This window comes from Chiloscyllium punctatum, chromosome 38 (assembly GCF_047496795.1).
Source record: "Chiloscyllium punctatum isolate Juve2018m chromosome 38, sChiPun1.3, whole genome shotgun sequence".
Lineage (NCBI taxonomy): Eukaryota > Metazoa > Chordata > Chondrichthyes > Orectolobiformes > Hemiscylliidae > Chiloscyllium > Chiloscyllium punctatum.
The window spans coordinates 22,234,893-22,248,266 of record NC_092776.1 but is presented as its reverse complement, the minus strand read 5'-3'; the positions used below and the strand labels follow the sequence as shown (position 1 = coordinate 22,248,266).

At 37.9% G+C, this 13,374-nt stretch overlaps 1 protein-coding gene across 2 annotated transcripts in view; it reads left to right on the top strand.

Annotated features, from left to right (window-relative positions):
* atrnl1b (attractin-like 1b) overlaps positions 1-13,374 on the top strand; it is a 928,830-nt gene that overhangs the window by 425,722 nt on the left and 489,734 nt on the right. For both annotated transcript variants that reach the window (XM_072557357.1, XM_072557356.1), the window contains one exon: positions 12,322-12,479. In XM_072557357.1, coding sequence (XP_072413458.1) covers positions 12,322-12,479 — 158 coding nt within the window. The remainder of the gene's footprint in view (positions 1-12,321; positions 12,480-13,374) is intronic.

The window sequence follows — 13,374 nt, the reverse complement described above, 5'->3', positions numbered from 1 at the left end:
CTCCCTCTCCTGCACTGTCATTACCTGGTATGGCCTCTGCGTCCCTAGACCCACATCACAGTGGTTGACTGTTAACTTTTTATCTCCTGCTTTGGAACCGTACAACCTCACAGAATCAACATTGACTTCAACAGTTTCCAAATCTCCTCATCCCTGATCAAACCCTCCAACTTGGCACCAAAGTCTTGACCTGACCTTCCTGTCCATAGTCCTCCCCACCAACCTCTCACACTTACCTCCTACCTGCATTCATCTATTGCCATCCCATCTACCTTGCCCCAGCACCACTCCCACCCTATATATCTCTCAAACCCCTTCCCCCTTAACATTCTTGGTGAAAGGCTTTTGCCCGAAATGTTGACTGTCCTGCTACTTGGATGCTACCTGATTTGCTGTGCTTTTTCCAGTGCCACACTTTTCGACTGTTAACGACTTCTGGGCAATGAATGATGGCTCAGCAATAGATGAATAATAGTGAATAAAAACAAAATCTAGCTGAATGCCATAAACAGGAAATTAAGTTGCATATTGAAAAGTGTTGGTTGGTTATTGTATGGAGCCCTATTCATGCATAGTCCTTTTGTGTTGGTGTCTATTCTTGTTCATTCTGCCCAGTTCATGCTTTTGTTTTTCTGTGATTGCATTCTGATGGAAGAGTGAGGTTTAACAGATTATTAATTTTAATCTGAAAACTGTCATGATCCAACATGGTTCATCTGAACAGCTAAGAATCAAAGATGAAACAGCACTTTTTACTTCCTCTAAATGCAGCAAAACCAAAATGTTTTTCCAATGTAACTTTAACCAACCTAGCTAACGGCTAAGTAAATTAATCAGTAATTATTTTACTCTAGCTCCAAATGCAAAACTACCAATGAAAATTTATTGTTAATTAAAATTTATTATTAATGTAAATTATCGGAAGAACTCGTTCTTTGGAATGGCACTAAAATTGCATTTGCTGAAAATGAAATTCTAAATGCTTTGAGGTTGCTTTTATCGGGACCTTTGAGCCTCTAGAATATGTTTCATTCCTGAATGATTAATCATTTTTTAAGCATGGTCCAATAATTGTTCGCATCATATATGAAATGCATTTCATAAAAACATGGTCCTATCTTGATGTTTATGTGCACGTTTCAAATGTGATTAGCAGAAAGCAAATTTGGAATACGCACCTTTGTTAACATGTTTCTCTTTCTGTGCTCCCTTCCCCCTCTATCACACAAAAGCAAAGAAAATGTAAGAGCCTGTATTAAAACTTGACTGATATTGACCAGGCATTGATCTGGATTTTTTCTGATATGTATGATGGAATGTTATATCCTTGGACGTCATTACTTACTGAGCTCACCTTTCATCAGTATTATGGTTTAGAACTTCCTTGATCTGACTTGCAGTAAAACACTGAAGGCATCACATCCTTGAAATTTGCTCGGACCCTCAGTTTGTGGTAGAATGTAAAAGCCAGCAGGTACAGTTTCAGCATCATAATGTTAAGGGCGAAAGTGAAGGCTGCAGATACTGGAGATCAAAGCCTAGATTAGCATGGTGCCAGATAAGCACAGCAGGTCAGGCAGCTGCCTCGGATGCTGCCTGACCTGCTGTGCTTTTCCAGCACCACTTTAATCTAGGTCATAATGTCAAGGTTATCTTCATAACTGGGGAGTGACCCAAATAATCAACAACATTTTAATGTAAAGCATGGATGTCATGTATGCAAGTTTCCTTAAAATCTGGTGCAACTTAGCGTAAGTGATGAGCATTTCAGAGAAATTTGGGGTTTATACATTTCAGAAATACTTGGAATTAAAATCATCCACTTTGATTTTTGATTCATCAATGTTACCGTTAAAATCTGTACAAACTTTTTGTGGATTTTCGTGAAGAATTTGTTTTGAAGTTGAAAAAACTTTCTATTCTTGAGGATGTAAGGCTTTTTAAAGAATTTGACTGCATCTTTTCAGTTATTGATTCACTATGGATTCTACACACATAACTTAATTAACTGTATTGCTTTGCATTTCATTTCAATGCAAAATGTTTTTGTCAAGAGCTGGCATTAACATTTCTGAAGCTACGGCAATGAGTTGGTATAATTCAAGTTCAAATAACTTTCATCCAACAGCCTTAATTAATGTTCATGCATAATTTCAGTTAATGTTCAAAGTCTGAAGTTGCCTGATAATTTATATTGAATCCATACTTCATGTGGACTAGCAAAAGTAGATAGATTTTAAATATGGATTTATAATTTAGCACGGGTTAGGCTGTTATCAGCCACTGCTGTGGTCTTTGGAATTAAAGTGTGTTGACATATACAATACTGTACAATTTAATACAGCACAGGAACAGGCTCTATAGTCCACCAAGCCTGCGTTTAATTCCAGTCCTTACTTAGACCCATTGCTTATTGCCCATATGCAATTTCCATTCTTCTGTTTGCAGGCCGTTCATGTGTTCGAGATATGCCTTAAATGTGTGCCTGCTTCCACTACATCCAAAGCAGTATGTTCCAGCAACCCACCACCCTCTACGTGAAAGATTTGCCCTGCACTTCTCCCCTAACATTTCCATTTCTCACCTTGAACCTGTGCTCTCTTTTCTTTGTTGACCTTTCCACCATGGGGAAAAAGCCTCTGACTCTCCATACTATCTCTACCTCACAATTTTGTATTCCTTTATCAAGTTGCCTTTCTGCCTCTGTAACTCCAGTGAAAATAATTCACATTAATTCAACCCCCCCTCATAATGAAAACTTTCCAGACCAGGCAACATCCAAGTAAACCTTTTCTGTACCCTCTCCAAAGCATCTACATCCTTCTGGTTGTGTGGTGACCAGAACTGCACACAATATTCCAAATGTTGCCTCAATATAGTTTTATACGGCTGTAACATAACTTACCAACTTTTATATTCAGTGCCCCAGCCAATGAAGGCAAGTTTGCTGTATGCTGCCTTGACCACCTTTTATCTACCTGTGTTGCTATTTTCCGGGATCTGTGGATCTGTACGCCCAGATCCTTCTGAATATCAATCCTCCTCAGGATTCTGTCATTTATTCCAAAATGCATCACCTCTCCTTTGTCTGAATTAAATTACATCTGCCAGTTCTCTGCCCAAATCTGCAAAGTATTTATATCCTGCTCTATCCTTTGACAAATCTTCCTCATTATTTGTAGGTCTACCAATTTTGGTGTCATTTGCAAACTTACTAATTAGTGAACCTACATTTTCATCCAAATAATTTATAAATATGAATATTAAAGATGCTTTAACAATGGATACTGCACTGGGATGAGGGAGGACTTGGCTTAAGTTGACTGGAAACAAAGGTGTTGTGGTGGGACAGTTAACAAACAGTAAAGGACTTCCAAAGCAAATTTTGAGTACTCAGCAAAAGTATATTCCAGTGAAGAAGAAGGACGGTAACAAAAGGGGTAATTTGCTATGGTTGTCTAAGGAAATAAGGGGGGCTATCAAATTGAAAGAGAAGACACACAAAGTGGCCAAGATCAGCAGGAAACCAGAAGATTGGGAAAACTTTAAAAGGTTAACAGAAAGCCACAAAAAGACCTGTAAAGAAAAGTAAGATAGAACATGAGAGAAAACGAGCACAGAATATAAAGACAGATAACAAAAGTTTCTATAGATATATAAAATGAAAAACAGTGGCTAAAGTAAACATTGGCCCTTTAGAGGATAAGGGATAGTTAAGGGATATAATGAAATGGCCGAGGCATTGAATAGGTATTTTGTATCAGTCTTCATATTGGAGGACACTAATAACATACCAGTAATTAGTCAAAGGTAGGTGAGGACCTGGAAACAGTTATTACGAAAGAGATAGTGTTGGGCAAGCTAATGGAGCTAAGGATAGGCAAGTCTCCTGGCCTTGATGGAATGCCCAGGGTACTAAAAGAGATGGTGGGAGGAATAGTAAGTGCATTTGTGGTAATTTTCCAAAATATGCTGTACTCTGGAGCAGTTCCAGCAGATTGGAAAACAACAAATGTAACAATACTGTTAAAAAAGGGAGATAGACAAATGATGGGGAACTATAGACTGGTTAGCTTAACTTCTGTAGTGGGGAAGATGCTTGAGACTATTATCAAGGAAGAAATAGCAAGGCATCTCGATAGAAGTTATCCCATTGGACAGACTCAGTATGGGTTCATGAAGGACAGGTCATGCTTATCTAATCTTATGGAATTCTGTGAAGACATTACAAGAAAAGTGGACAACAGGGACTCTGTAGATGTGGAGTACCTAGATTTCCAAAAGGCCTTCGACAAAGTGCTGCTCAAGAGGCTGCTGCATTCCTGATGAAGGGCTTATTGCCAAGACGTCGATTCTCCTGCTCCTCGGATGCTGTCTGATCGGCTGTGCTTTTCCAGCACCATACTCTCAACCCAGCTATTTCCTCCCTTGCCTCCCATAGTATCTTGTTATGGCCCAGGCCAGACCCCTTCAAAACATTTAAGAAGGTAACTCAGACCTAACTTTTCTAGTTATTTTAAACAGGTGTAGAGTGGATATTCCAGGAGAGATGCAGCTGGCCCGACCACTCTGTTTTAAACAAAACTGAATTTATTTACAGACTACTGAATGAAACATGAATAAAAGAGAATTGAATTTAGAATAACAACCTATCTAAAAACCCAGTCCACTCTATTGCAACTGAATGATGCTGTTCCAAATACTTGCAAAATCCCCATAAACATTCCCTTGGCAAAAAACAAAAGTTAAAATGAAACACAGGAGAGATGTCAGAGATGGAGAGGGAGAGGATCAGTATGGACCTGCTTCTTTGGGTCCCCAGCAGTGTCTCTGGGTTCTCAGCTAAGACTCGACCAGCTTGTTTAAACCAAATCAAACCAAACCCTGATGTTTATGGATAAAGACATAAGTGGTCACTCATGTCTTTCATTGTACAAATGCTTTTTAAAAAAACAACACTTAAAAGCTTTTTCAAGTAGATATTTCCAGATATATCAGAACCTCTGCCTTTACGACCTCAATGAAAAATAAACAAGGTCAACATAACCTTGATAAAGGAACAGCATCATCACAATCCACTCCCCTCCCTAGGGAATTATCTACCATAATGTATTTCAAAAAACACCTGCCTGAGAGTATTCACACTCCTCTTTCTATCCTCAACATCCCTCTTTGTTGAATACTGACGTAAAGTACTCATTAAGGATCTCACTTATTTCCTCTGGCTACACTCATAACCTCTCTCCTTTATGCTTGAGTGGGCCTATTCTTTCCCTAGCGACCCTCTTGCTTCTAATATATGCATAAAATGCCTTGGGATTCTTCTTAACTCTGATGGCCAAGATGTTTCATACCCCCTTTTAGCTTCCTGACTCCCTATTTAAGCTCCTTCTTACTTTCTCTATATTCTTCAAGCACTTCATCTGTTTTTAGTTGCCTAGACCTTAGGTATGCTTCCTTTTTTGACTAAGCTGATGATTTCCCCTTTCATCTAACATTCGTGTATCATGCCATTCCTGTCCTTCATTTTCACAAACAAGCCTGTCCTGCACTAGAATCAACTTGGGTTCTTAAAAGACCCTCAGGTAGCCACTCCCAATCTACATTGTCCAATTCTTGCTAAATTCAGTTATAGTTAGCCTTCCCTCAGTTTTACATCTTCATCTTCACCACTCATGTCTTTATCCATAAACATCTGGAAGCTTACAGAATTATGATCACTTCCCAAAATGCACCTCCTATAAAATTTTGATCCACCTGGCTCATTGCCCAATACCAGATACAGTATGGCCCCCTCTCTGGTTGGGTTATCCATGTGCTTTTTCAAAAAATTGTCCTGGACACACCAAACAAATGACTTCCCATTCTAATCCCAAGTACTAAGGAAGTCCCAGTCAACATGAAGGAAGTTAAAGTCACCCATCATAACAGCCTTCTTGTTTACATATCTTTCCAGAATCTGACTGCATATATCTTCCTCTATCTTCTACTTGCAGCTGGGAGATCTGTAGTACAATCCCAGCATTGTTATTGCAACCCTCCTAATCTGAGCTCTACCTGTAATACCTTGCTGCAGGATCTCTCCAGGTTGTCCTCCCTCAATACAGTTGAGATTATCTCTCTAACTGGTGTAGCATTTCTCCCATTTCTTTTGCTTCCTCCTCTGTCTCGTCTAAAGCATTGATATCCCAGAACATTAAGCTACTAATCCTGTCCCTCTTTCAACCATGTCTCTGTGATCACAACATTATAATTAAACATTAATCCAGGGTCTACATTCATCAATCTTACCTGTTCTACTCTTGCATTGAAGCAAATACAGTCCAAGCCTCCGGTTTGACTGAGCTCAGCAACCTCTCCCAGACTGGTTTTCCTCTTAGTTAGATTTGCCGTAGCCTTAAGCTCTTACCCAGTTTCTATTCTTAACTGAGCTGCTGCTCTAGTTCCCACCCCCCATCACACTTGTTTATATGGATAGCATGCATGTCATGGAACTTCTTCCAAGGTGTAAGGCAATTAAATCATTGAACCCAGTGCTCTATAACTTGACAGACGTAGTTGCCCCTGTCTTGTTTCCTCCCAAGCATTTTTTAAAGCAAACCTAGAGTTTTGTGTTACTGAAATCCTTCTGTAAGAAACACCAGTGAAACATATTTTTGAGATTAATAGAAATAATTGAATTAATTTATTTATTGCAATGATTTATCAGCAAAAAACTGGAACCCAAATTTAACTATCAGTAACAGCACAGACAAAAGTTGTAGATCCAGTCTGCTCATATAAGATAGCAAAATTCATACAGTATCATTCTGTATAAAAATTCCATTCCTTTCAGTTAGTATCACTTCACTGCCTAGCTTTCTTCTCTGTCTAACCAATGGAAGTAGTACATTCTGCTCCTTCTGATAGCACGTTTTGGGTATGTGATCCATTTTTATTGGATCAAGCTTCAAGGGGGTTGAGAAATAGATTTGATGCAGAATGTTAAGTTGCTGAACCAGTACATAATACTCTGATTTTATTGTACTTGAGGTATTGCTTACCTATTACTGATATGTATGAACAAAAGGGAAAGAAAAATGAGTTGTTTTTACCCCTCAAGCTGTCCATATTTTGAAACAGATATATCTGTGCCTCTTTGTAATTTCCATCCTCGACAGCTCTGATATTGAGTGCTGTTGTGTCAAGTTTGTTTAATATCTTAGACTTAAGTTTTTTTAAATAGAACTTTGACAGATCACTTGGACACAGTGCCTCTTAGAGGTTCCTCATTTAGGAGCCCTAAATTTCCAAATTTTAGTTTGAGGATATTTTTCTTTGTGACCGGTTATTTTTGTTGTAAATGGTGTATAGAAACTTCAAATTTTCCCTGTTTCATAATTGGCTGATACTAACTTGTGAAACTTATGTGGCACCTGAAATTGAATTAAAGAAAAACGGACAAATCTAAAGCACGGCAGTGTCTTTACATACTGTCATAATTAAATTTCTTAGAGGTTTTGACTTCTGGGTAGGGAGTATTGAGATGGGACTTTTCTTTGCGTTGCAAATCCAAACTAGAAAAAAACTGAGCTGGAGCATTGGATCTTTCCTTCCAGGGTGGCTGGGTTCTGTGGGAATCAAATTGGATTAATTGGCATGAGAATGAAGGATGGTCTAATAAGTGCACTAGCATTCTGTTGAAGTTTAATTAAAAAGAATAAAGCAGAAAATATCCCTTGACCCTCATGCCCTCTCATTCCCCTTCTCCCACACAATTCCCATGTACCATCCATTTGACCTCTTGCTCACTACATGCCATCCTTCCCTTTCTACCTTCATGACCAGTTTTGCCCCACTACCAAGTTCCAGTGGCCCTGTTACAGTCTCTTTGCCAATTTAATGTCAACTCATCCCAACCCATGACCTCACCTACCATCCTTAGTTTTACAAACCAGTATACTCCATTCACAGACTTTAGAACCTGTGCAGAGATCAAATAAAATATTGGTCCATTTAAGAAAGTTCCAAGTGTGCATTGCAGACTTCACTATATTGAAAAACATTTCTGCTTTAAAAAATGATTTAAGTGTATATAACATTTATAAGCGAAAGGCTTATAAAACAAACATTTCATTCAAGTGCTGCAAGCATTAGAATTCATCGCTGCACATAAAACTACTCGTAGCTATTCATCAAAGTGTAAAGTAGAAGGCACCTCACTGAGAAAATGGATGCTTATGAATTCAAAGGAGCTGTCAACTACTGGGACTCCTTAGGCTTATGTTAACGTGTAAAGTGAAGTGACAAGCAATTTTTTTTTAATCTCCGGACTTTCTTTCAATGATTTAAGTGGATGGATCTTTCATTGCTTTGACAGGTGCTTTTTAATAGTTTAACATGTCAGTTGATTGTTGGAATTAACTTGAGAGTTATTGAGTTCATACAGTTTTACACAAACTTATTCTTTCTCTTAACAGTTCAAAAGGGCACCTTATCTTCGCCAAAGGGCAATTTTGCCTCTTCTAAAGTTGTCCCATGCCAAGATTTAGAGGTGCCATATCTTTGCAAAGGTCTATCTGAATGAACACTTTAGGGGGAAAATAATTTTTTTTCAACGGTTCTTGAGGGTCAGTTTTGATTTTAAGGGATGACTGTCTGATTTGCAGGGGATCCTTTTTCATTCTCTCAGATTCTTTTATTAGATGATGCAGTTACATTGCCATCTATCTTTGTGTTGAAGTATGAGTTAATTGAACTTTCATAGATCAGAATGAGAGGAATTCATTAATATTTTCAATTATCGACCCTGTATTAAAATTGAAACCATAACACACGAGGAAAGCATTAACTTCTGAGAGAGCACCATATTTAAATTGGCACAAGCCAACAGGCATATTTTAGCAAAATATTTTCCAGAATAGAATAGAAATTCATTGCCACATGTACTTTTGCATGAAAAATACTGTGAAAAGCTTTAAAAGTCACCCACCACAGTGCCTACATCAATGACGAGAGTAATTCATAATAAAAAAAAGTAAAATTCAGCCAAAGTTCACCACAGTTCAGTTAATGGGCTCGAGGAAAGTTGATTTAGGAATGACGAAATACCCTGAAATTGCAGCCGAGATGAGACTGCCACGAGGGTCACTGGATAATAATCTGGAAGCCTTTGCCAAGAAAGACTGCCATTCCAGGCTGAGACCTCCTGCTGCACTGCTGGAATACCTGGATGCTGAAGACGAAGAAGACGTCCATTTGGGTACAAGACTGCCACATAGGGAGACGGCCATGCTAGGCTGAGACTGCTTTTCTCTTCCTTCAGGACCCGGGCCTAACTACGGATCTGGAGCCTCAGCCTAGCCTGCAAGTCCAACCTGGGGGAGTCCGCCTTCTGCGCATAAAATACCATCACACTAAACACACCTTCCAGATTGGTGTGGTCACAAAAAATACCTTTCTTTTGCATGTTCACAAAACTGGAATATTTCAACCAGGTAATTACTACCCATCTTACTGTATCTTAGATCTCAATCTCCAATTTAAATTGACAGTATGCATTAAAACAGCATCCACTAAATTTTCAAAATATAAATCCTGAACATGCGCAGTCTTAAATTAGAAATTCTGCATTTATTTGCATGTAATTCATCACCTCATTTAAAACTTCGAGCTGAGTGTCATTTTGTTGATAAGTTGGGACTGTTCGCTTTTCTTTGTAGTCTCCTTTGCTTTTCCACTATGCAACCGCCTCTCTCCCTCTCTTCCCTTGTGACCTTCCTCTTTGTTTCTGACTTGAAACCTCCCTCTCTCTCCAACACACTTGCAGTATTCCCTTCTCTGAATATCTTTGCAGGCTCCCCATCTTTTTCATAAACTTATAGCTTCTCTTTGCATATGACCTCTCTCCCATCCGTCCTTTTACAGAAACATAGAAACTAGGAGCAGGAGTAGATCACTCTACCCTTCAAGCCTGCTTTGCTATTCAACATGGCTCATTCTTTCTCCTATCCCTTTTTCAACTCTCTGAATTCGCACATCCACTTTGTGGTCTCCCAGAGACGCTCCAGCCCTTATCTCTTGCAGCTTCCATGTTACCCCAAGCCCACACCTCTTGAAACCTCCTCCTACTTTCACCCATCTATCACTCCTTGTAGCTTCATCCTATGTCCGTCCATCCCATATCTGTTAAAGCCTTCTGATTCCATACGTTGAGTTTGCTGTGCTATTCAATGGTTGATTTACTAATCGTCAACTCCACTTTCTTGCCCTTTCCCCATAACTAATGATTCTCTCACTGATCAAAAGTTTGATTTGATTTATTGTCACATGCACTGAGATAGTGAAAAGTACTGTTTTGCACGCTAACAAGATAAATCTTACCTTACATTGGTACATCAATGTAAGAGAACAGAATGCAGAACATAGTGTTACAGCTACAGAGCTGCCCTCTCATCCCAGACATTCCTACAAGGGGAAACAACCTTTTCAGATCTAACATGTCAAGAAGCCTAAGAATCTTGAATATTTTAATAAGGTCACCTTTCTTGTAAATTTCAATGACTACAGGCTCAACCTATTCAACCTGTCCTCTTAAGATGATCCAACCATACCTGGGATTGGGCAAGTGAACTTTCTGTGGACTACCTCCAATGCCAGGACATCTTTCCTTGGATAAGGGGACCAAAATTGTTCACCATATTCCAGTTGTGGAATGACTAGTATCTTGTATAATTTTAGGAAGCCTGCCTGATATTTATGTCCCGTTACCCTTTGAAATAAAGGCCAGTATTGCATTTGCCTTCCCTATTACTTGCTGAACTTGTATGCTAGATGTTTGTGATTTGTGCACAATGACATCTCTATACTGTGACTTTCTGCAGTCTTTCTCTCTTTCTTTATAATATACTGCTCCTTTATTTTTCCTGCAAAAGTACATAATTTCACATTTCCCCCATTATATTCCATCTGCCAAGTTTTGCCACTTGTTTATATCCCTCTAGACTATTTGAGTCATCCTCAGTATTTGCTTTCTACCCTATTATTGTCATCTGAAAGCTTGACTATAGTATGTGCATTTTCTTTATCCAATTAATATTTATAATGAATATATATTGTAAATAATAGTGACTCCTTCACTGATCACCACCAGTTATAGATTGTCATAAAAATAATTCTGTTATCCCAACTCTGTTACGTAATCCTCTATTAGCCATGCTAATGTACTACCTTCAACACCATGGGGTCTTATCTTAAGTAGCCTAACATATGGTACCTTATTAAGTTCCTTCTGAAAATCCAAACATATCGTATTCACTGGCTCCCCTTTAGCTTTCCCATTTGTTCCTTTCTCAAAGATTCCTAGTAACTTTGTCAGGCACGGGTTCCCCTTAGTGAGGCCATGCTGTCCCTGGTTGATGATATTATGTGTTTCTAAATGCTCTGCTATTACATCCTTTATAATAGACTCTAAAATTAACATTTTCCCAATAATAGATGTTAAGCTAACTGGCCTATAGTTACCTTTTTTTTTGCCTGTGACCCTATGAGTAGCAAGCATGGAAGAGAAACAGCCAGTAATTGGATGAGCAGCTGCTCACCATTTTCTTCCATTTGCTCCAAGACTGAATTTTCAGATAATTTTGGGGACATTGATCCGCTTACTGCCATATTTGTTTTCAGTGCTGGAATACATGAGATTCAGACCTGTTCTGACGCTTTTGGCTTTGTGCTACAGTGATGCCAAAATTCACCTCACTGGAGGCAGGTGATATGTACTGAAAAAAAGTCAGACTAGACATAGAATATTATCTTTTTGTCTCCACAGACCTGCTAAGTTTCTCCAGAGAGCTTTTTTGTTTCTCATCTTATATGTTTCAATGAGATCACCTTTCATTCTTCTAAATTTCAAATTTCCCTACCAGGAGCCTTCCTGAATATCTGCAGCTATGTTCTAGTTTTCTGTGTTTCATGTACATTTCTTTGTTTTGTTTTGTTTTGTAGCTTTCTATAGTTTATTTTTTCAATTTAAATAATATTCTATTCTTTAGTCTCCCTTCCAAGATGAACAACTTCACATTTTACCACGATACTCCATTTGCCAATTTTTTGCCCACTTACCTAATATGTCAACAACTTTGTAAAGATTTGAAGGAGCATCTCATGAATAATGTGACTTCAGAGAAGAAAAATACTAAAAAGATACTTCTAGTGAATTTTTACCATTTGATTCGTGATCTCAACTAAAATTAATACCTTAATTTAATTTAAACTTCTGTTTAACATTGCTGTGTATGCTTCATTTAATTGCACTTACCTGAAACTCAAACTTTTGCTTTGCAGCTGGAACAATATCTGGAGAGGAAGTACCTATAATCGCAAAAGCAAACATTAAAGAGTACAGAGATGGCTTTTCTTATGAGAAGTTCAATTTTCGCAACAATCCAAATATCACATTTTACGTATATGTTAGCAACTTTAGTTGGCCTATCAAAATACAGGTGAGTGAACTTTGAAAAGGTAGAGTTATAAATCTTCAATGTCTACTGAAACTAGATGTGAATTAATTGATTCACCCATAAATTGAGTTACCTTATCAAATAAAGCATTCTAAATACTATAAGTTATGCTTTAACTTAGTTATTATAAAAATGGGATTTTCATCATATGTTGCAAATCTGTGAATATTCATTACCCATGTCATGAAATTAATGAAGTGCAAAGCTGCAATAAAAGAATTAAGGAATTATTAAACAACAGTTTTATTCCTTCAGTTATCTTTTACTTAGAAATTAGTGCCACATCCAGTTATTTACTGCATTGACTTGTCTTATTGTGTTCCCTGTGAGTATTACTTGTGTTCAGCTGAGTTGTGAATGCAAATCCACTGTTTTGTTTGGATGAGCTGCAAGGGAACTTCTATTTGATGATATTGATAATTGAATAATATTTGCAGAATATGGCTTTATAATTTAAAGCATTAAGTTGCTAAATGGGCATATGGACTCCTATGTCCACATTTATACAATGTAGCTTAATTATTGTTTTGCTGCTCTGTAATACCAAATTATGACTTGAAGTAAGCTGTTTAAATGCCTGGTAAACTGAACTGAATAAACTGAAGAATTGCCATAATTTATTAATGAGGTAACACAAGTTTGGTTACTTTGACTTGAACAAATCATAAAGCAATGCTTGAGAACAATTATATAGTTTAATATAGTGTGGAGGTTCTGTAATGTTTCAGATGACTTTTTTGCTGATGCACATGAAGCCATACCTGGAATCATTTATTTATAACTTTATCACAGCAAAGGCTTGTGTCTTTTGTTGTGTGGAAAACACTAGGCAAAGGACATTGTGTTGCTAAAACAGTAAATAAACGTCAGTGGCATG